The sequence below is a fragment of the Somniosus microcephalus genome, chromosome 8 (assembly GCF_052327205.1).
Source record: "Somniosus microcephalus isolate GS21.2 chromosome 8, FLI_Smic_1.0, whole genome shotgun sequence".
Lineage (NCBI taxonomy): Eukaryota > Metazoa > Chordata > Chondrichthyes > Squaliformes > Somniosidae > Somniosus > Somniosus microcephalus.
In genome coordinates, this window is record NC_140994.1 from 49,185,072 (window position 1) to 49,207,795 (window position 22,724).

Consider the following 22,724-nt stretch of genomic DNA (forward strand, 5'->3'; position numbering starts at 1 on the left):
TGCCATAAATGGATATGAAAGGCAGTCGGCCGTACAAACTTCTCACCCTTTACACCTCCGTGATAGCCAGTATGAAGAAGTACAGTGCTGCCAGGAAATAATCAGAGAACTAATGATTTACATGATTGAGAACATGTACAAAAATGCAAGCGCTTGTGATGCTCAACGCCTGCGTAAATGTTGTGCACCAGGCTCTTTAAGGCTTCAAAATAAAACATAAACAAGAGCCAAGTCCCATTAATATGTTTCGAGCACCTGAACAGCTCATCTGTATGAAATGGACGTGTGGCGGTTTGTCTGTCCCAGCCTTTAAGAGATTGCTTTTTGGCATTGGAATTTTCAATGTTGGTTGGAAAGATTAATTATTTTAGCTTATTACGTAATTTCATTATTGCATTAATTCTTGTTGCTGCCACTTTACCTTTAAATGGCCTTAATCTTTGCAGAAAGTCTCTTATCAAACACAATGAAAGAAAATCTACCACCTCCACTGCATTCCCACTGTCTGTGTTTTGTAATTACCTAGAAGAATTGGATTAAGTTAGTCAAGCATGACCTGCCCTTACCAATTTGTGTTGACTGCCCCAATTAGAGCACACCTCCCTAAGTGTTCACTAATGTTATCAGTTTTTATAGTTTCTAGCAGTTTTCCTACTAATAACATGAGGCTAACAGGCCTATAATTCCCCAGCTTATCTCTTTCCCTGTTTTTTAAATAGGGGTGTAATATTTGCCACATTCCAGTCTTTTTCCAAAGAAATTTGGAACTTTATGGTTACTGTCTCTGCTATTTCATCACTAATCTCGCTTAGTATTGTGAAGTGTTGGTCATCCAAATTCCTGGGTTGAGGAGGACATTATGCCATTGAGGGGCCAGGAATTTCCGACAGGACCAACATAAACTGGAGAAATGGCGCAGCATAAATTCCATTCAACTTCAGGATGTGCTGAAGAACTCACCCTCACAGTGGCAGCAAGTGACAGAGTTACAATAGGATAACATCACCCATCCTAAATTTGGTTACTCCTTTACAAGCCCCTTTGAGACTGTGTGCCACCATTTAAAAGGTGCCAGGCCCCTTTCATCAAGGTGGAACGCTTGGTTAAATTAATACTGCTCAACGGAGATTGCTTGTGGAGACTGTGGACCATATCTTGGGACTCACTGCAGGCATTGCAAAAATGTTTTCACTGTAGTACTCAGGATTGCATTGCCTTTGGAAAGCATTCTAGTTCAATAGAATTACTGAGCCAGGAGCAGAGGATTGCACAATGGGCTTCCCAATGGGAATCCCATTTTACAAGATTGATATGCTGGAGGAAGAGGAGCAGCAGCAGGAGGCTGGAAGGGAGGCCAGATTAATCAGGCAGTACAAGAGAGAATCTGACCATCCTGGCACTCCCCAACCAATCAGATGTATAGACCCAGGCGCTTTTACCAAAACCTTTCCCAAGAGCTCTGTCTCAGGTGGCTGTGCTTCAGTTCTGAAGCTTTGGAGGAGCACCATTTGTTGCTGCAGCCAGATTGACAACATGCACAGCTCCCACTATAGCAGGCAAAGTGACCACAACTCTCAACTATCGTGCAATAGGCTCATTACAGACAGCACCAGCACCTTTGACAGATCAGCCAATTTGCTGTGCATTTCTCTATAAGGCAAGTCACCAATGCCCACTTTTCCAGTACAGCTCAATTTATATAATTTGCCAGCACTCCCACACAAATGATTGAGAGGGCCATCAAATGTTTCAGAATTGCCAGATTCCCCAGGGTTGTCGGGGCTATTTATTGAACCCGTGTAACATTACATGGTCCATATGTAAACCCCCACATTTCTATGAACTTAAATTTGCAGCTAATTTGCGATGACAGGCACAACTTCACAACATACTGGGAGATGTTATACATTTATACTTCAGCAGTTCAGTGTCTCAACTCTATTTCAACAGCAAAAGCAAGGGCCAGGAAAGCTATTGGATGCCCGCTACTCCATGCATCATGATGCCTCTTCGTAGGACCACTGCTCCAGAGGAGCACTAGAATGAAGCACACATGAAAATAATGACAATAATTATTAAATCCATTAGGATGCTCAAAAGAAGGTTCCGGTGTCTTAATAGATCTGGGATTGCCTGGGAGCATGCGTCCAGCACTGGCCTTGAAATTCAATGGCGCCACACTAGTTTCTCAGGCACAAAATGGGCACCTAAGCATCCAATATGGCACACGCTCATTACACGCCGGAAGAGCACCTCCCGTCATATTAGTGAAGGCAGAAAAAGAAGCGTCCAGGCCCCGCGCCTGAAACAGGTGATAGGTCCTTTGCATATGCGATTAGGGGGCCCAAGACCTGTTTGAGGCCCCCATGTGCTGGGCTGGCTACATTCAGGAAAACGTAGTCTACAGACTAACCAACAGTCTTTAGATGGACTGCTGGAGACCGCCCCAAAAGGATAAGATTTTTTAAAATATTTACCCAAATGCGTTGGTGGTCCTCTCCCCCACTTATTGTATGGGTTCAGGAAGCCAATGAAACCCTCCTGTCGTATCGGACTAACCATCCTATTGGCTGGTATAAAGATGGTTACGGCCACGGAAGGAGTATTCACGCCTGTCAGACTGTTAATCAGCCTGCAAATCTTTCCACTACTTCACACTATTCTCCAAGGGAATGTGTGAAGACACGAAAACAACAACTCTTTTAATATAATTTCCTTTTTAACACTTCTATCAAATAGTGGTTCATCCAAGTCTTCCTCTAGTATTCCTGCAGTCCTTCCTTCACACTTTGTAAGTACAGAAGAAAATACTTCAGTATGGCTGCCATTTCTTTATTCTCTACTACGAGATTGCCTTTTTCATCCCTTAGTGGCCTTGCTGAGTGGGTGAGGAAGAACAAGTGGTGCTGGCTACACAAGGCAAAGCAATGTCTTGGGCGAAAGCCCCAAATGGTAACTTGAACTGCTACCACATCTGAGGATTCAGAGCTCACAAGACCTACTTACAAATGGAGATTATTGGCTAAATGGGAATTTAAATTCAGTGAATTAAATAAATCTGTAATGGTAATATGCCGGGTATGCCAGTAATGGTAACCATGAAACTATCGAATTGTCGTAAAAACCCATCTGGTTCACTAATGTCCTTTAGGGAAGGAAATCTGCCACCCTTACCTGGTCTGGCCTATATGTGACTCCAGACTCACAGCAATGTGGTTGACTCTTAACTGCCCTCTGAAATGGTCTAGCAAGCCACTCAGTTGTAACAAACCGCTACGAAACACAATAATAAGAATGAAACTGGACAGACCACCCGGCATCAACCTCAGCACCAATTACGGACATGGCAACGGCACACCCAGCCCAGTTGACCCTGCAAAGTCCTCCTCACCAACATCTGGGGACTTGTGCCAAAATTGGGAGAGCTGTCGCACAGACTAGTCATGCAACAGCCTGACATAGTCATACTAACAAAATTATATCTTTCAGCCAATGTCCCAAACTCCTCCATCACCATCCTGTCCCACCGATAGGACAGACCCACCGGGGTGGTGGCACAGTGGTATACATTCGGGAAGGAGTGGCCCTGGGAGTCCTCAACATTGATTCCAGATCCCATGAAGTCTCATGGTTTCAAGCAAGAGGAAACCTCCTGCTGATTACCACCTACCACCCTCCCTCAGCTGATGAATCAATACTTCTCCATGTTGAACACCACTTGGAAGAAGCACTGAGCATAGCAAGGGCACAGAATGTACTCTGGCTGGAGGACTTCAATGTCCAACATCAAGAGTGGCTCGGTAACACCTCTACTGACTGAGCTGGCCGAGTACTGAAGGACATAGCTGCCAGTCTGGGCCTGTGACAAGTGGTGAGAATACCAACACAAGGGAAAAACCTACTTGACCTCGTCCTCACCAATCTACCTGTCGCAGATGCATCTGTCCATGACAGCATTGGTAGCAGTGAGCACCACACAGCCATTGTGGAGATGAAGCCCTGTCTTCACACTGAGGGCACCCTCCATCGTGTTGTGTGGCACTACCACTGTGCTAATGGGATAGATTCAGAACCGATCTAGCAGTTCAAAACTGGGCATCCATGAGGCTCTGTGGGCTATCATCAGCAGCAGAATCGTATTCCACCACAATCTGTAAGCTCATGGCCCAGCACGTCCCTCACTCTACCATTACCATCAAGCCAGGGGACCAACCCTGTTTCAATAAGGAGTGTAGAAGAGCATGCCAGGAACAGCATAAAAATGAGGTGCCAACCTGGGGAAGCTGCAACTTAGGACTACATGGATGCTAAAAAACAGAAGCAGCATGCTATAGGCAGGGCTAAGTGATCCCACAATCAACGGATCAGATCAAAGCTCTGCTGTCCTTCCACATCGAGTCATGAATAGTGATGGACAATTAAACAACTAACGGGTGGAGGAGGCTCCATGAACATCCCCATCCTCAATGATGGTGGAGCCCAGCAGGTGAGTGCAAAAGACAAGGCTGAAGCATTCGCAACCATCTTCAGCAAGAAGTGCCGAGTGGATGATCCATATTGACCTACTCCTGAGGTCCCCACCATCACAGAAGTCAGTCTTCCGCCAATTCGATTCACTCCACTTGATATCAAGAAACGGCTGAGCGCACTGGATACAGCAAAGGCTCTAGGCCCCGACAACATCCCGGCTATCGTGCTGAAGACTTGTGCTCCAGAACTAGCCGTGCCTCTAGCTAAGCTGTTCCAGTACAGCTACAACACTGGCATCTATCCGACAATATGGAAAACTGCCCAGGTATGTCCTGTCTACAAAAAGCAGGACAAATTCAATCTGGCCAATTACCGCCACATCAGCCTACTCTCAATCATCAGCAAAGTGATGGAAGGTGTCATCAACAGCACTATCAAATGGCACTTATTCACCAATAACCTGCTCACTGATGCCCAGTTTGTGTTCCGCCAGGACCACTCAGCTCCCGACCTCATTACAGCCTTGGTCCAAATATGGACAAAGGAGCTGAATGTCAGAGGTGAGGTGAGAGTGACTGCCCTTGACATCAAGGCAGCATTTGACCAAGCGTGGTCCTAGCTAAACTGAAGTCAATGGGAATCGGGGGGGAAAACTCTCCACTGGCTGGAGTCATACCTAGCACAAAGGAAGATAATTGTGATGGTTGAAGGTCAATCATCACAGCCCCAGGACATCGCTGCAAGAGTTCCTCAGGGCAGTGTCCTAGGCCCAACTGTCTTCAGCTGCTTCATCAATGACCTTCCCTCCATCATAAGGTCAGAAATGGGGATGTTCACAGATGACTGCACAGTGTTCAGCGCCATTCACAACTCCTCAGATAATGAAGCAGTCCATGCCCGCATGCAAAAAGATCTGGACGACGTCCAGGCTTGGGCTGATAAGTGGCAGGTAACATTCGCGCCACAGAAGTGCCAGGCAATGACTATCGCCAACAAGCGAGAGTCTAACCACCGCCTCTTAACATTCAACGGCATTACCATCGCCGAATCCCCCACCATCAACATCCTGGGGGTCACCATTGACCAGAAGCTTAACTGGACCAGCCACATAAATACTGTGGCAACAAGAGCAGGTCAGAGGCTAGGTATTCTGCGGCGAGTGTCTCACCTCCTGACTCCCCAAAGCCTTTCCATCATCTACAAGGCACAAGTAAGGAGTGTGATGGAATACTCTCCAATTGCCTGGATGAGTGCAGCTCCAACAACACTCAAGAAGCTTGACACCATCCAGGACAAAGCAGCCTGCTTGATTGGCACTCCATCCACCACCGTAAACATTTACTCCCTCCACCACTGGCGTACTGTGGCTGCAGTGTGTACCATCTACAAGATGCACTACAACTCGCCAAGGCTTCTTCAGCAGCACCTCCCAAACCCACGACCACTTCCACCTAGAAGGACAAGGGCAGCAGGTGCATGGGAACGCCATCACCTCCAAGTTCCCCTCCAAGTCACACATCATCCTGACTTAGAAGTATATCGCCGATCCTTTATCGTTGCTGGGTCAAATTTCTGAAACTCCCTCCCTAACAGCACTGTGGGAGTACCTTCACCACACAGACTGCAGCGGTTCAAGAAAACAGCTCTCCACCGCCTTGTCAAGGGCAATTAGGGATGGGCAATAAATGCTGGCCTTGCCAGCGATGCCCACATCCCATAAATGAATTTTAAAAAACAGAATCGTATAGATGAGTCACTTGTCTTCATGGAACACACATTGCAAGTGCTGGGAATGAGAGGAATGAAGTCCAGGTACAGACAACCTTGAGCCTGGGATTGTCTGACCAAATAGATAACCAATGTTCTGCTCGCAAACAAACCAGGGGACTTGTTGAGGAGGCGCCCCCACACCCCAGTAGGACATATATGGAGTACTTTTTGGCTGCCGTGACAACACAATATCTGCACCATCAAGTACTTCTACACAAATGACAGTGGATAGCAAGTAGTAGCCGGCAGCCAAAACAGCACTAAACATGGCTGACTCGGATGCACGCCCTCTGGCTCTACAGCACGGCCCTCATGCTCACCTAGAATGACCTTGAAATTTAGAAATTCAGGACTGTGATGACTTTTACTGCTACTGACAAAGCCCTATTGATACTGGATTGGGCCTGCAAGTCTTCATTCAGCAGATGGCACATCTCCATCACTTAGCTACAGCCTCCTGAGAGACTGCTCCCCAATCATTCCCACATAGCTCCACCTAAGATGATACAGTGATTTGTAGAGTACCAGTTTTCTACAGCACCAGTTATAAATCAACATTCTCAGCACACTGCATTTGCCAAGAGAGAAAGTTAGATCTAAATAGCAATTATTCTGGTGCTAACAAGCCCAACAATTCTACTGCACAGATTCAATACATATAATGGCAAACAGCTATACCATATCACAAGAAATTTTGTATTGCAATAAAGCCAGGAAAAATGCATTTTGCATCATTTGTGAAATTACTGACTCATAATATGTGTTCATTAATAGTAACAGCAACAGTAATTTTCAGGTCTGTATATTTGTTTTAATATATTGGTGAAAGTGTCCATGGTTAATTAAACCTAAAGGTTAACCAAACCTTTGGAAATCTGAACGTACTCATCTGGGATAGATTCTTCAAATCTACTTATGGGTTTCTGAAGTGCAGGGCAAAGAAAGAAGGGTTGCTAAGTACTTTGTCCAATAGTGCACTAGACAATAGCACAATGGTATCCCTCCTGTTACTGCAGCATTGTATTTTAGAATGTAAATTCCAGAAACCTGTAGTTTTACAGCAGTCAAACCTGTACACTGCTAAACTAGTACCTTGTGCAGGTTTTATTTATTTCAGTGGTTTGCAGTTCAGGGTTGCAACAGTGTAATTTTGGCTCTGAGTTGACCACAATGAAACATTGGTTTATTTTTCAGTGCCAACACTGACTTCAGAACTCACGAGCAACACAAATTATGAGTGAGTTAGTTTAGTGATTCTCAGCAGTGAAATATAAATTAATATTTCATTGTCTCCTATCACAAATCCTTTTTTTAATTTTTGAGAGTCTGAAGTTCTAAAAAAAATGCACATTAAAGTGATGTTACCTTTTTATGTCTGGAAGACGATCAGATCCAAGTTCCAATGGAAGCACAGGGAATACATGATGATATCACCTCCATAAAACTTATGTAGGTTACTATAGCAACATGTAGGGTTTGCTCAGGGTTCTGTATTCTGCTGCTGGACTTGTGAAGCACATTTAAAAGACATTCTAACTGTGTTTTTATGTGTAGAGTTATACTGAATTTTATCAATAAGCCTGCATGTCATGTTTTATTGAGGCAGGAATCAAAATTAAGAAAATATTAGCAAGAAACGACAGTGATGTTTGGCAGTGAAGATGTGCTTTTGTATTTTATTTCACTGCTAAAACATCAGTGCTTGCGGCACAACTGAGTGTACCACAACTTCACTCCAAATAAACTGCAGGCTCTTTCTTGGCTTCCAGGTATCGTGTTGATTCCCAGACCGGGAACTGGATTCTTAGGTTTGAAGATTCAAATTCACTATCCACAAATTCGTGAAACCACCTTGTTTAAAAAATCAGTTCCACAAATTTAGTGGGAAACCAGCAGAAATTTGTCATTGGAAAAGCATGGCCACAGCCGCCCGCCCTCTTGTTCCCAGCTCACCCTTTCTCTCAGCAGTCGTTGCACTCCTAACTTTGTTGGATCTTACTCGCCCTATCTCTCTCTCTCTCAGTATTCATTGCATTGGTGACTTAACTAGATCTCAGTTTCTGCTCCTGCCGATGTAAATTTAAGCCACACTTGGAAAAAAAAATAATTCTGTGATTGCAGCATTATTTCCATTGGCAGGATGAGAAGCAGCAGCCAGCTAAATGCAGAGAAAACCAATACAAGGCGGGACGAACTGGTGTCAGGACTGTGGGGAGCAATCGGGGTGACAGCGACCGTGATTTGTTACCACAGTGAATGTGGCTCAATTAAACTGAATAATTTCCAAGCCAATTAGACACTGTTTTAAAAGAACACTAGCAAGAATTACATTATATTATGTTAACCTGGAGTGAAGTCTACATGCTGTGTTGGTTATACAATGTGAGCTAAACCCTGGATATGACATTGATGCATTCCAAAATGGATTTGATTACACACACAGAGTGTTATTACAGGTTGTTGCATCACAGTTAACCTCATGTAACTGCAGTACAAATCCTACTGACATGTTAGGCAGATTTTCATTGCTTAAGAGTGCAGAAATAAATCCAAAGTGATCTAAATCTGAAGTGCCTGCAATTTACATTATTCTGAATTTGGAGCCATTTGGATTTCAAATCCAGTTTGGAAAGTAATCTCTGTTAAATAAAGGGTATTGAAAACATTGAGGGTTTCGAATGATAGCAGTTGTCCAATATCAAAAAAGAGGGAGAAAATAAAGATAGAAAACTAGTCAACTCCTCGAGTTCTACAATGGTATTTTGACATTGAATTCAAAAATAATACAAATTAGGCATTTTCACTATTTGGTTGTGTACAGTTCTGAACGTGTGCTACACAGTATCAATTAGGAAAATCAAGATTTTAAACAAAAATGTGCTTTTTTATTGTCCTTGTATCACAGTACTGTTCATTCATTCTAACATTTAGGTTCAAATGCAGCTCACACAGATAAAATGAAAATTTCTTCCTTTTGATGACTGTCAAAAGCTCTAAGCAAAGTTTGGGCAGTCTCGAGGCTAATCGGTGACACATCATAAACCTTCCCTGAAATTTGCATAATTCATCAATATCAGTTGGAGAGGCTATAAGTACAGACGGTGTAAGAAATAGAAACCATGCTGGTGCGGTAGCATTTACTCTACTGAGACCAGACTTTAGGTACATTGTCAAGGCAATGTTGAGGAACATCTGCATTACATTTGGCATGTGCTGTATTTGTTGTAGGAATATTTGACACTGTCACTGGGTTCCAAGTGGAAAATTGTTTCCAAGCTGTCAATCTTCACCTTGTTGAACCTAGGCACATAAAACCAAAAGGAAATTGAAAGAAAACAAAGACAGTTATAAGATTTAATGCACATCTGCTTTTCTAACATATGCATCATGAAAGATTCTGGATGTTGTGCATAATTTTCTCTCTCCCAGATAGACAGCGTATAAACACTGCAGTGTCTTTTTCAAGTGACCATCATTTTTCAGTAAAACTTACACATTGAGTTTTGGATAGTGTGCAGACTTGATTTTCAAGTTGGAACAGATCTATAACTGTAAGAGCAGTGTTGTCTATTTAAATAGATGTACTAGCCAAAGATCCTTGGTCTGAATGTACTGTCTGTACTACCATGCAGCCCAGGTGCTACAGAGGCAATACTTGTGATACATACGGTTTCCTTTGGGATCTTACATGAATGTGCAAGATTTATGGCTTTTTTGTAGGTTATTGAAAGACAGAATCTTATGATGTATACAGATAATTGAAGACCCCTCTAAGTAGAGCTTCTGTACAATACCAACATACCTTCTGCTCAATAAGATGTTTTGTTATATTTTATTACAAATGCAAACACAGCATTCAAGGTCTGAAAATGGATAAGTTCATTATTTTAATAGCAATGGCTGTTGGAGTTTTCCAAGGCCAGTATTCCAGTTTGATTGTCTACCATCGCAACCTTTGACTTAATTTAAGTGAGCAGAAACTGCATAGTTTGTAGCTATTCTTGATCCTAATTATGAAGCATTATTGATGTAGAATTTATGAATATTTAGTAGCCATGTACAAATATGGCATGCAATATCCATTAGTACCTAACAATAGAATGGTCATTTCATATTTCTGGTTGTAAAAAATATTGCATCAGAAAAATTACAGGATTAATAGTTCTTTTCAAATAACCTGCAATGAAGCTATTATTACATTAGTAATTAGTAAAAGTATATGGAAACATCTATTCAGTGTAAAACAATTCCATTACTGTAATTATAAGCTACTGAGTAACTTTTTTATGTTTAAGTCATAGTATAACTGAAACACACCGTAACTTTGATGTGGACATAAAAGTATGTAAATCCATTCCTGACCTTTATATAATTACTTTACGTACAAGTTGTTTTCACACTGTCAGATGATACACAGTTGCTTCTGCTGTGGAACACAAGGCAGTACACTGCTTAATGACAAGCGACCAAAAATCAATTTGTAATCTGATTTGAGGTTTTTGATTTCCTCTGATGAGTTTAGATTTCATTAAAAGCAAGCTCTTGCAAAGATAAAAGAAATCCTTGAAGGGTAAAAACAGAGAATTGTCTCAAAGAATATAAAGAACTTCCACTCTTTGTGCCATTTATTCGCTCTGTTAATTGTGAGTTACAACATGTGGTGTCATTTGGCAACTGTATGGTTATCAAGCCGTAAGATCAGCAAAAGTCAAAAAAAGCACAAGGGCTCACATTCAAAAATCGTTCTTTGGCATATTGACACTTTTGCTATCAACAACAGTCATTATCTGCTTACAGCTAGATCTCAGCTTGCCGTTGACATAATAAGCAGTGATCGCTCTAAATCACTGATGCTGCCTATCTACATCCACTTAATTGTATGTATTCTGTGGAAAATTATCATTTGGGTGTGTTGTCTTGATGAGAAATTGACATTTCCCGACCCACTATTTGTGGCTACTCAGTGAGCTAGATAAGGTTTATAATTCTTGATTAAAGAGGGCAGCTATTCTTACAGAGGTCTTTTTTATTGCTCTAGTTGACCTAGTTGATGAGTATGGATTTCATGAGGCCTTTTTCAGCATTTGAACTATAAAGGGTTCAAAATGATACCACCCCTTATAGACAAAAGATAACCTTGCCCTTTGAATATATTGATTCTTTATTAAATAGGCTGTTTAATGCAATGAAATGAGGCATTAGATTGAAGCCCATTTCAAGTGCTTTGAATAATCTTTAAAAGGTTGGTAGACTTTAAAAGGCTGCTTTACAGTAAGAGGCAGATGCGTAAACACATTCTTCTGTTTTTGAATGGGAATATGGAGCTGTAATATCTTGTCTAAGTTGACTTCTTCTAACCTCTCACAATTTTGTTCGTTTTCTATTATTGTATGTGTTATTTGCAGAACATTTCTGTGGCCAAATTAATGTATTGCTAATAGAAATATGATTCTTTATACAAAACTGTATGTATGTCATTAGCCAAATGCACTAGCTACTAAAATAAGTTATGCATATTTATTCCTGAGAAAACCAATTAAGGAGCAACATGTGCCAGCATTAATTTACACTGTATACTTTAGCAGACTATAAAGCCAAAACATGTCAAAACACATCTTCTGATATACGTTGAAAAGTAAAGAAATGTAAATGTAGATGATCTGAAAAAGAAAATTTCTAAAGGTTGGTATTATAAATGTTCACATCAAGACGGAACCGACAAATGAAATATTTTGACATTTGCCTGATATGTATTTTTATTACAGTTTTCCCATTACGCAAAGAGGAAACAGCTTTTGCTTCACCACACTTGACAAAGTATTACATGTTGCCATTGCTGAACACACATAAAATGTTTAATTTGCTCATTACTAGTATACGGATAATTTACTTATTATTGGTTTAACAGTCTTAATATTGGAGCACCATGTGACATTACGACTGCGAAGCCTTAACCACTCAAGAACCAGAAAATGTAAGTTAAGACAAGCAAGAGACCAAACTCCTGAGCTTTCCAAGGAGGGCATCATCTTGGACCTCTTTGTGGAGTTTAAATTTACACCAGTTTAAATTTCCCATGGACGATGTCACATTTAGATTGTCAATTGAAAAATAATGAAGTTAGGTAGGATAAGAGCACAACAAACTGATGTTTCAAATATGTCTGTAGCACAGTGAGAAGGTTTACATCAATGCTGTAAATTAAACACTTTTTTAATGTTGCAACAGTTTTGTAGTGCATTTCTACCTGCTTTTATGTTGTGTATTTAAAAATGCTCAAAACTTTATGCCAGTCTGTCTAAACATAGTCTTCACACTTTAGTAATTATTTGATAACTTTATTAGAACTAACTTGGATTTTTCTTTAGGTACAAGACAAGCTTTTGAGATCACAAAAAAGTCCCTTCTGTAGGTCAAACCTATATTCCTAAATATATTTGCACTTGAATACAGAAACTGTATCTTCATATTTAAATAAAACTGAAATTAAACTATTAAAGCTGCGTCTGAAAAATGTAAAAGGTGCACAGAGCAATAGTACGGTTAAAAAATAAAACACTCAAGGTTCATGGAGACGTGCGTTATTTTAACCATTTGAAGAAAAAAACCTTAAAAAAACATAATTAGAAAATGACCTCAACTGTTTTGCTGGTCTTTCTTATATTTATATAAGCACATCTTTCAACACATATTCTGAGACCTCATATTAAATTACTGAAAAAGTAATTCACAGACAAGAAATACTTTAATTAAATATCGTGTAAAATGAACAGTTTTTTATACAGTTAAATATCTGAAAAATGTACAGATAAAACAATCTTACTGTAATTTTCTTAACAGTTATTTCTACCATGTAGTGAAGCTTTAAGATTGAAGACAAGGAAGCAATGGGTGCATTGACTAATTAATCTAAAACACAAAACCATACTGCAGTAATGATGAATCTTGCAATTTTTTTCCACATGTACATGACTTCCTTTTGGAACAAGATGCTCAGATATAAGAAAAATCTCTGAGACATTTATTTCTGTGTAAGTATGTTGTATGGAGCTATCACAGAGTAAATGTGTTGCACATTCAACACTTGTGATACATTTTTTTTTTACTTTCGAATTAAAGAAAATAACAGTTACTAAATGTGCATTTTGCCTAGAATGACAATATGCGTTCCCCATTGCGATTCGACCTCCAATGCTGCTGCAGTTTGCAAAGCATATTGCATGTTGCTTTAGCAAATCACACAGTGCTATGCAAAGGCACAAAAATGGTCAAAAGATGTACCTGTTTTCTGCCTTCGCAAACAGATTGGGCACTGTCAGGCATGAAACATTGGGAAAAAAACTTCCACTTTCAGACACTGCAGTACAGTACTTCTATTCTGAGGACTTGCAGGGCACAACAGAGTGGAGGCTTGCAGGGGATTGGAATAAGTGTTTGTACAAAGTTTGTGCTTTTTACACCATAGATCATCCTTGACAGCTGCAGTGATGATTATCAATTGTGGTGTAAACCAATGACAGAGTGGCACCAAAGTTACTGTCAAGAACTCCAATGTTAAGGCATCAGAGAAGTCTTTCTGTATTTAATTGTTATACTTTTAATCAAACATCAGTTTACCAGATGAACTGAAGTTTCCATTTTGACTTTAGGCCTCCAAATTTTTCCAGTAAATACATTTTTACTATGTGGCAAATTCATGGGTGGCAGCTAAAAATGAATATTACATTCTAAATAATTTACAACCACAAATTGGATCATCCTTCTGTGGCTGCTGCACATGCACGTTTTCTACTATTATTCATTACAGCCATGTGGCACAAACAATTTCTTTTGACTATACAACAACAGTTTTATTCAAAATTATTTGTTCAGATAACTTAAAAATTATATAAAAATAAACAATGAATTTGATTTTTCTCAAATAAAAAAAATGGACGAAAGGTCTGAACAAATCAACAGATTCTGGCAGTAAAAATGAAACATATGGCCAAAGCAATCTTATAAAATGAAATAGATGAAGGCGAATGTTCTTGGCTTAATGCTCCTTAGGCATCACAATACCTGGCCGTGACGAACAAATACATACAAGATAAAATAAAATGAAGGAAAGCAATATACAAAATTTCAAAGATAAATACAATATTTATATTGGTATGTTACAAAAAATTGCTCAGTGACTGTGTTTATGTGAAAGAAAGTGTAGCAATGAAGAATAGGACTATTTTACTCCTTACAAATTTCATAAGGAATAAAACCTCTCTCCTTAATATTAAGTGGATCTGAAAAATTCAAGACAAGTGTATAAATATTTAGCTACAACTTTGGCAAAATCACAAAATTCTACAATATTTTATAACCACATACAAAACACATTAGGGAGAAGGATCTAGAAGTCAAAAGACAACTTTCTGGTACAAGGAACATAGACTTCACAGTAGCCTAAGAATGCAATAGTATACAGTGCTAGCAAAAGTTGAAAAAACATTGCAGATCACACTTGTTTAACAGGAAGCTCTAGCAGTGGAAGTATATTCTTTACCAACAGACAGTAGCTTTTGTATCTCTGTCAGTGTGCTTGTTGAAGGCAAGAGAAGAATTTTTGCAATATCAAAGTTACAATTTCTAACTACAATAAGTTACAAAGTTCCGTTTTTTTTTAAGATGAATTTAAGCATGATAAATTTCCCCTAGCCCTCCATAAGTCCCCATTTCTTAAATCATACATTTAGTCTTCTCCTTCCAGTTCAATGGCTTATACCTCCTTGGCCCCTTACTCACCCCCACAAAAATTATTTCACATTATAGAGATACACAACCATTGTGAATCTAAATATAGTACTGAAAAATGTTCTGCTTGAGGAATATTTCAACAGTGTTTCATGATAATCAAAATGGTGCATCCACAAAGTTTCTCCCAACACATAGCAAGAACTAGACATAGCCAAGACGTCATCTGAAACTTTATACAAAATAGGCATTGCTTTTTTTTTTGTTTCTTCGAGATAGAGAAATGTGAAAATATGAGAAAGTTCTGTTAATAAAATGAAATTGTTCATGAAGAATTAGGTTGCTTGCAGGTCATTTCCTAATGGTTTGAGTAAATTCAGTGAGTAATAATGTATTTTTTGTTCTTAACAGTAGAAGGATCTGTTGATTTTGTTTTCATTGTTGCTCATACTTTTCTGACAGCATCTTCTGATGTAATGAACTTGTCCCTGAAGTTCATCCTCGGAAGCTTGGTGTTTCTCTAGGTGAACAAGTGTGGTCTTACATTGGTGGGACTACAAGCCCAGACATACCTAAAAGGGAAGAAACAGAAACTGCATTAGCAATTAATTCGTGTGCAAACAGTGCTAGCTCTAAGAATATTTAAGCTCCGAAATGCTAGTTGCGGCAGTAAGTTACTGAATTGAAGACCAAGCTTTGTTGTATACAGCTGCTTAGTATGGCTCATGCAGGTCCAGAGTAAAAAAAACTGAAATGTGCTTTTTAACAAGACATTCTACAAAGACTTCACTTTTAAAAGAGGAGCATTCTGACATTTTAGGTGAACAGCATACTGCCTACCACATGTGTGATATTTCTCTTAGCGTTTTGTTAATGGCAAACAGTGGTCCAGACTCCCTGGAGGCTGCCTCTGCTGACAGGTGAGAAACAACATGGTCAGTTCTGGTAACGTCAGACAGGACCAACTCACTCAGTAGTCAAGGACCAGACACTTCTCGGGTTCCTTAAATTGAAATCTTAGCAACCTTGCTTCTTTTCTCCCAGCACTTTGACTTTAGCTGGGGACCTCAATTTTTGCTTTCTGTTAATTGCATTTTATCATAACAACTGTGTTACCAAGCCAGCGGCTGCCTGAGATCAAAAGTCTCCAGTACCTCAAACTGCCATGCGCTATGCACAGAGCACTTACATTTCTTATCTTCTGCCCAATTGTTTCTTTTTTAACCTTACGCCTTAGGCCTACAAACAAGGCATGCCACTGATAATTAAGGCTTTTCATGGAACTGTTAATAATATTGGAATATGCATTTCTTAACATTTCCAGATTATTGATTTCACACAAGTTAATTTATGTCAGTGGTATCCATTATATTTAGTTTTCACAATTATGAATTGAAGTCAAAGAGAATTTCAGTAAAATAGCTAACAAAAGTTTAAATGGAGTGTTGGACTGTTAGCACTCATGTACTCTTTATATATTCTCTTTAGATTTTTCAGCACAAATTGTCATTAGTTTACGTAAATATTTAAATTATATTTCTCGGTTACTTTGGAAGCTGATGAAAAATACCATTAGCAAATCATTTCATGGGAAATTATACTAAATTTGAAATACCAGAAGTCTGATCTATTTATATTAATTTTAAAATTCTCATCCTTGTTTTCAAATCCCTCCATGGCCTCGTCCCTCCCTATCTCTGTAATCTCCTCCAGCCCCACAACCACCCGAGATATCTGCACTCCTCTAATTCTAGCTACTTGAGCATCCCTGATTTTAATCGCTCAGCCATTGGTGGCTGTGCCTTCAGCTGCCTAGGCCCTAAGCTCTGGAATTCCCTGCCTAAACATCTCTGCCTCTCTTTCCTCCTTTAAGACGGTCCTTAAAACCTAATTCTATGACCAAGCTTTTGGCCATCTTCCCTAATTTCTCCTTATGTGGCTCGGTGTCAAATTTTGTTTGATAACACTCCTGTGTAGCACCTTGAGATGTTTTACCACATTAAAGGCGCTATATTAATACAAGTTGTTGCTGTTCAACATTTAGTCATTTTTCTGAAAGCCATTTTAGTTACTAGGAACTGGTTATTATAACCAGGTGTCAGTCATACTTGCATCACAACAGCAAATGACTTTAAACGTGGAGATTTCACGCACGGTCAACCTAGTGAAGGCAAATACCAGGCACTGAAGAATATCAAATTAACCTACAGGTATTACTGACATAGGAGTCATTTCACTTTTTGGATAATATGTGCTGCAGGTACAGGACTGTGCAGAAGTTTGCAGCCATGCCTAATTGCGCTCTGAAGAATTTCTCCTGTCTATTGTGTAAATGCATGAAACAAAATCAAGCCTCAGTAAAATGTGTGAAGTTCACCAATTTATTTGATTTCAAAATGTCTCCTAAAAAGGTACAAATATAGTATCAGGATACCAAAGCATTCGTTCCTTAACCATTTCTATAAAGCTCCATCACATGCTTAGAGACGAAACAAAGAAAGCTGAAATTTTGACAAGGACTGTAGAAACACACATACTCTGATTACAAAACAAAGTGCATCTGGCCACAGTCCGGCTTCAACACATTTTGTGTATTACTGGCTTCATTAGATAATCAATTAACCAGTTCAGACTATACAATTGCAATAATTCTTGCTTTTTTTCCAGTGGGAAAGATGTTGTGAATTTTAATGTGTATTATTGTATGGGATGAGCATGCCTGAAGGTGGATCTGGAAATGAAGGATACTAGCTCACCTTGAAGTCCATTTCCATTTGCACTGGTGCAAGATGGTGGAGGAGAGGCTTGAGGCCTGACAACAGGAGCAAATGCACTCTTTTGTTTCACTGCAGAGATGACATTGGCAGGTGAGAATGAGAAAATGCCGTGTGTACTGCTACAGTTTGAAGGGAGGGTGACCGAAGAGGCTGCCATGGTAGGGCTTGACGGCACTACTGCAACAAAGCAAAAATAATCAGGCTGAGACTTCGGTTTGCACCGTACACAAGGAGTAGTAGAGAAGGCCTTTAAAACAATTTTAGATATATTACAAAAAATTTTGAAATAAAAAATGTCCCAGCTAGGCCACTCTCTGGATAATAGGCAAACTCTTTTGTGATGGACTTTTTGTCATACATTTACATAGCAAATGTATTTTCAATCAGATATGGCTTGGAACCCACACATCTAATGCTCAATGAAGTTTGAATTTATTAGTTATTTGTGTCCAGCCTCCAGAGTCACCCTTCCTTTTATCCAGCAGCTGACATCTCACAAAAAATAAAATGTTAAATTTTTAATGCAAGCATTTATTCAATATAAAACTGCACATGGAGCTACTGCTTATATATTACTAGTAAAGTAGACACTTACTGCCATAGGGAGAGTTGGCTGATGAACCGTTCAGAAATCCAGGAGAGCCTGGTACCCCCAGGTTGGTCATTGCGGCATTACCATATCCATTCATGCTGTTGCTGACTGTGTTATAATTGGACTGCTGAGGGGTGCTGCTGGGAACGTACCCACGCGGGGAGACGCTACTTGTGTTACGGCTGTACCCTACTGTAAAACAAAAGTTTACATTGTAATACTTGAAAGGCTCCTTTTAGAAATGCTATTAATCTTAGCACTGATTTGCCAAACTGTATCATGCTTTGCAAGAAGTTAAAGTAATTCTGTTGAAAGATTACTTTGGTTCTTGAAAGGAATTTCCATTCAAGCTACGACAAATGTTACAAGTGGATAAATGATACAGTTTACATTTAAAACTGACTGAGGTGCCTTTTTTAAAATCAGACATTTTGATTAAAAAAAAGTAAATCTCGCATATCTTTGTGAAATATTTCCACAATAAGATTGAATAAAGTTATGACTTAGCTTTTAGATTCATTTGCCATGATGGGTTACAATAAATGTTATATTAAAATATCAAGTTGAGTGGCTGCAGCTTTATGTTGTGCAGTTGACACTTTCGGATAAGCAGCAGAATTCCTTTTTCCTCATTGATACAGCATACAAAAGGTTTTTTCAATCATATGCTGTCAGCCGCTCTCACATTCAGCTATAGTAGTAATTATCAACAAGCCTGATTCACTGACTGAAGCAATAGCAAGAATGAACTTTTAGCCTTTGAATGCCTCAAAATGCCACATCCAGCAAGAAGGAGCATGTTTATTATATTCATATAATGTTTAAAATTCCATCTCAGGCACGTCTTCATTAAAGAGCATTATTTTGAAACACCTGTTTCAATAATTGAAAGTAAGCCTGAAGTTATGAAACATAATCATATTTTTCAATCATTATCATATATAATGATTGTTATTTTCTGGTCATCACCGTAGATTATCAGTAGATAAACTTGTCATGATTATGCCACAATCATTAATTCTTCAGTAGGGATGTCATCCTATATCAATAACATGAAACATCCTTCCTGCTGGTGTCTTTCACAACAAGTAAAATGAAAAACTGTAAAACTATATCACTAACTTCATGTAAATATTATAAACATAACTGATACATTTGAGTTATTTCCATCTCAGGTTTCAGGTGACAGTTATAAACCATAACAGCGAAATTATGTCATCTGAACCCATTAACAATATTATTGTCTGATAATCACGCTCAGGTATCTAATATTCTGTATTTACCACAATAATTTTGCCAATTGTGTTACAAGCACACTTAGTTTTTGTAATCAGGTTAGAAACTCAAGATAAATTATATACCCATCTCAATTTGGGGGCCATATACAACAAAATAAATCAAATGTTATTACTCGTGGCCAAGATAATCATAATAGAATAAGAAAGCATTATCACACAGTTATTAATTAACTTCCATTAAATACCTTGATCACCGGTACTACTACGCAATATTATTTAACCATTCAATCTCAACAATGAATGGTACCAGGAATGCAGGACCAGAAAAACTGGGATTGTTCTCCTTATAGCGGAGAAGGTTGAGGGGAGATTTAATAGAGGTGTTCAAAATCATGCAGGGTTTTGATAGAGTAAATAAGGAGAAACTGTTTCCAGTGGCAGAAGGGTTGGTAACCAGATGTCACAAATTTAAAATAATTGCCAAAAGAAGCAGAGGCAAGATGAGATTTTTTTTTATGCGGCAAATTGTGATGATCTGGAATGTGCTGCCTAAAAGGGTGGTGGAAGCAGATTCAATAGTAACTTTCAAAAGAGAATTGGATAAATACTTGGAGGGGAAAAAAATCTACAGGGCTATGGGGAAAGGGCGGAGAATGGGACTGGTTGGACGGCTCTTTTGGCGAGCCTGCACGGGAGTGATTTGCCTCCTTCAGTGCTGTATCATTCTATGATTCTATGAATAGAGGACACAAACTGCCCTTAGTAGCAAAAAAAAATGTTATCCAAATTCTGCGCAGCCGTGCACCGCTCCAGCGATCCCGCGCAGCCGGCTTGCCAGCTTTTCAATGTAAAAACCACACATGCATGGTATTTTGAATGGCCTACACAGCCCCTGAAAGGGGCCCTGCGGTGCCAATAAAAATTAGAGGGAACATTGCCTTTAACATGATGAAAAACTAAACTCAAGGCCAATCTCAGCCAAAAGTCAAATGTGTTACAGCAGTGAGCTATGAGTAAACATAAAGTTATAGCTCCAAGACTTACTATAAAGAAAGGATAACAGAGTATAGAGAACCATGCATTATATTTTGATGTAGTGGGGAAAGTCTACTTTTCAAAACAATTTTTTCTTTGAAAGTCATAGAGCTACAACCTCAGTGTTATTTTGAAATTCACTGCTATAATTTAATATGTTTTTCATATAAAAACATATGAATTTAGAGAATTTATACAAAAGAGATTTTTAGGATGGTGTTCACACACTTCTTGGGAGGGAAAAGAAGCAGCATGTTGAGTATTAAAGTGTCCCACATACTTGTATTTACTTTGTCATTAAATGTCATTCATAAACAACTTAAACGTTCAGAAGAAAACTACATGTAGTCAATAATTTTCTGTGAATACAAAATGTATTCCAGTCATGAGGAAATGCTGATAACTCATGCATGATATCATCGTTTGAGAGCTAGCAGGGTTCCAATCCCGTAGAATAAATTCTGTATTTAAGTTTCCCATTCACTATCCTCTCTTTAATATTAAATTATATCATATATTATTGTTTTTCTGTTCTCTCATTGACTTGGACTGTTAAACACATTTTAAGTTTATGCATGTTTTGCATAATGGCTGATTAGAAAAACATTTTCTCTGTTTTCAACACAATACGAAGAAAGAACAGATGTATAACTATTTGAAGCAGCAGCATAGTATTTTATGTAAGCACTTTATGCAGGCATTGTAATTCACTACCATGCCAAGTAAACAGGGGGGGATCCAGTAGCAGTGTCAAACAACAACCAAGGAGATTAATTAGGTAAAGGGCTTTGAAGTATTACTGAGGTCTCTAAAGTCAATGTAGGACAGGACTTGTTAGACACTGAGGGGAAAACGGCTGTTGTAAGGACTTATCTCCAGCACGCTAACATACCTTGGTCATTACCCTGTGATGACTCTGACACATTGACTGCTAGCTGGCTACTGAAAGAATTCACTCCCATCATACCACTGTGAGCTGGGGTGTTGCCGAGAGTAGGAAGCTGGTTATGATTACGTGGCACGCTGTACAGAGCTTCAGCAATATCAGCTGCTCGTTTGAGAATTATCTCCTGGAAATTAGATAGAATATTAGACATACACATAAAAGTGACTTATTTCAAACAGAAAGGAAAAATTATGCAGCTTAGATTTCAAAGATAAAGATATTGTTTATTTATAGTTCTTTTCATAGCGTCTTCCTGATGATTTATTCTGAATATATTTGACTGCTGTTGTGGAGATTTTCTTTCAAACCGGTGCTTAGCACACACTGTATTTCACAATGGGCTCAAAAATAATCTCTAAATGTGAGTCGTCTCGGCAAAAGGAACTTGCTGTGAGAAACAAATGAACGGTTTAGCTTTGCCCTGAAAGCAGGGTATTGCGTCAAGCTGCCCAGCAGCTGGATGTTAAAAATATAAAACAAAATACAGTGAAATCCTCTTATATGTCAATGCTTGGAACCTGAAGAAAATTTTAATATGTTCAAATTTGCATATATGCAGTTGAGGCAACATAATGCAATTTAAAAAGTGCACCTTTAAACTCAAACTATATTATAGCGAAACTAAAAGCACTAAAGAGTAGTCAGACTCTAGTAATAATTTAATTGCCACAGTTCATTTGATTTATTTTATAACATGACTATATTTCTTTGTAAGTAATATCAAAAGTCAGATCAGGAATGCTACAGTTTGATGCTGCAATTTAAGGCTATATTCTTGATTTGAATTCTGCAGGCTATTGAAACCAATTTACTTGCATATCAATAGATATTACCCATTAAATGCATACAAAACTTACTTTTCTTGCATAAGCTGTGAATTTGCATCCAGGCATTTAAATTACAGCAAACTAGAATACTATGAAATGGGGAGGAAGTGACACTCCAGTGCAGTACTGAGGGAGTGCTGCCACTGTTGAAGGTGCTGTCTTTCAGATGAGATGTTAAACTGTGGGCGTAAAAGATCCCATGGCATTATTTCGAAGAAGAGCAGGGGGGTTATCCCAGTGTCCTGGCCAATATTTATCTCTCAATCAACATCACTAAAACAGATTACCTGATTATTATCACATTGCTGTTTGTGGGAGCTTGCTGTGCACAAATTAGCTGCT

At 39.0% G+C, this 22,724-nt stretch overlaps 1 protein-coding gene across 6 annotated transcripts in view; it reads right to left on the reverse strand.

The window, feature by feature from the left end:
• Positions 1 to 12,966: 12,966 nt before the first annotated feature.
• ebf3a (EBF transcription factor 3a) overlaps positions 12,967 to 22,724 on the reverse strand; it is a 115,128-nt gene continuing 105,370 nt past the window's right edge. For 4 of the 6 annotated variants that reach the window (XM_085994691.1, XM_085994690.1, XM_085994692.1 and 1 more), the window contains 4 exons: positions 21,502 to 21,679; positions 18,340 to 18,528; positions 17,724 to 17,921; positions 12,967 to 15,539 (listed from right to left, as the gene is read on the reverse strand). In XM_085994691.1, coding sequence (XP_085850817.1) covers positions 15,508 to 15,539; positions 17,724 to 17,921; positions 18,340 to 18,528; positions 21,502 to 21,679 — 597 coding nt within the window. In that variant the 3' untranslated portion in view covers positions 12,967 to 15,507. Of the gene's footprint in view, positions 15,540 to 15,560; positions 17,922 to 18,339; positions 18,529 to 21,501; positions 21,680 to 22,724 lie in introns of those variants that run through there. The other 2 variants (XM_085994693.1, XM_085994689.1) reach the window with 2 other exon arrangements.